The 1,260-nt window shown below is 45.7% G+C and overlaps 1 protein-coding gene across 1 annotated transcript; it reads right to left on the bottom strand.

Annotated features, from left to right (window-relative positions):
• Positions 1 to 215: 215 nt before the first annotated feature.
• Positions 216 to 587, bottom strand: LOC147475111 (uncharacterized). Its single transcript, XM_086585272.1, has one exon. It carries the CDS (start codon positions 585 to 587, stop codon positions 216 to 218), a length of 372 nt encoding a protein of 123 aa, XP_086441398.1.
• Between the last annotated feature and the right edge of the window lie 673 nt (positions 588 to 1,260).

The raw sequence follows: 1,260 nt of genomic DNA, 5'->3' as shown, positions 1-1,260 counted from the left end.
ACCTCTCCCTTTGATAGGCATTAAAGCCTGCTGGGATCACTCTCTTTGCCCCATATGTCTCTCATATCTTTGGTTTGCGGCTCACATTGTCATTTAGACATCACACATAGTAAACACATTTCTTTTCACAAAAGTGCTGTGGTTTTATATATTTACAAACAGCTCTAGTCCTCTCGCCTCGACCTTCCTTACATTGTTTTGTAACTTTAGTACATTCAGTTGTAAATTTTTTTCAATATTCTTACATTCCAAGGCCTTTCTATCAGTTTGCTCTTCATTATTTGTAGCTTATAAGTACCAGACCCTCCTACTTCCACCATGGTGTACGACCCCTCCCAGTTTGGACCCAACTTCCCATCTCTTTCTTCCTTCGTGCTTGGAGTCACCCAGCGGAGCACCAACTCTCCTATCTTGAAATGCCGTGGCTTGACCCGCTTGTTGTATTGCCTTTGTAATCTCCTGTGATACTCTTCCAATTGAATGCGAGCTGAGTCTCTTTTCTCTTCTGCTAAGTTCAAATCCCCTGCCAAGATGCGCCAATTTGATCCCTCCTCCACAGCCTTGGTTCTCATAGTAGTTGCCACCATTTCTGAAGGAATCACGGCCTTGATGCCGTATGCTAAGGCAAATGGGGTCTCTTTGGTGGTTGTCCATGTGTAGTTCAATAAGCCCAAAGAACATGGTTCAACTCTCGCCGCCCACGCCCTTCTTATCTTCCAACTTCCTTTTCGTGTTGTTTAATATCGCTTTTGTTGGAAGATTCAGCCCTGCTCGCTGCCCCTCGGGTTGTAGGTGGCAGAGAACCCTTTGTTTCACCTTTTGTACGCTTGTAGAAACGCCGCCACCTTAGCTCCCCGTGAATCGGTCCCATTGTCTACAATGATAGCACGCGCAAACTAAACCCACATATGATGTTCTCCCATAGAAACTTAATCACTTGTGTCTCCTTTACCTATTGCAAAGGGACGACTTCTATCCATTTAGTGACGTATTCCGTGGCTGCCAGCATATATCTCATTTTGCCGCTAGCCATGGGTAATGGTCCTACGATATCCATCGCCCACATGGCATAAGGCCATGGACTTGAGACATTATGCATGGGTTCCACGGGGGCGAATATCAGCTGTGAAAATCTTTGGCACTTGTCACATTTCTTAGTGAATTCCATTGCAACCTTCTTTATATGGGGCAAGAAGTAGCCCTCCCAAGTTAAGAGTCGGTGCCAGTAGTTGTCCTTCCCGCTGAATGGCTCCCACAAGC

The sequence above is a fragment of the Coptis chinensis genome, chromosome 9 (genome assembly GCF_015680905.1).
Source record: "Coptis chinensis isolate HL-2020 chromosome 9, ASM1568090v1, whole genome shotgun sequence".
NCBI lineage: Eukaryota > Viridiplantae > Streptophyta > Magnoliopsida > Ranunculales > Ranunculaceae > Coptis > Coptis chinensis.
Note: the sequence above shows the minus strand (reverse complement) of the source record. Positions and strands in the feature narration are given on the sequence as shown.

Excerpts from the sequence above, each read along its gene's own strand:
- LOC147475111 (XM_086585272.1), bottom strand. The coding sequence starts at position 587 with ATGGTGGCAACTACTATGAGAACCAAGGCTGTGGAGGAGGGATCAAAT.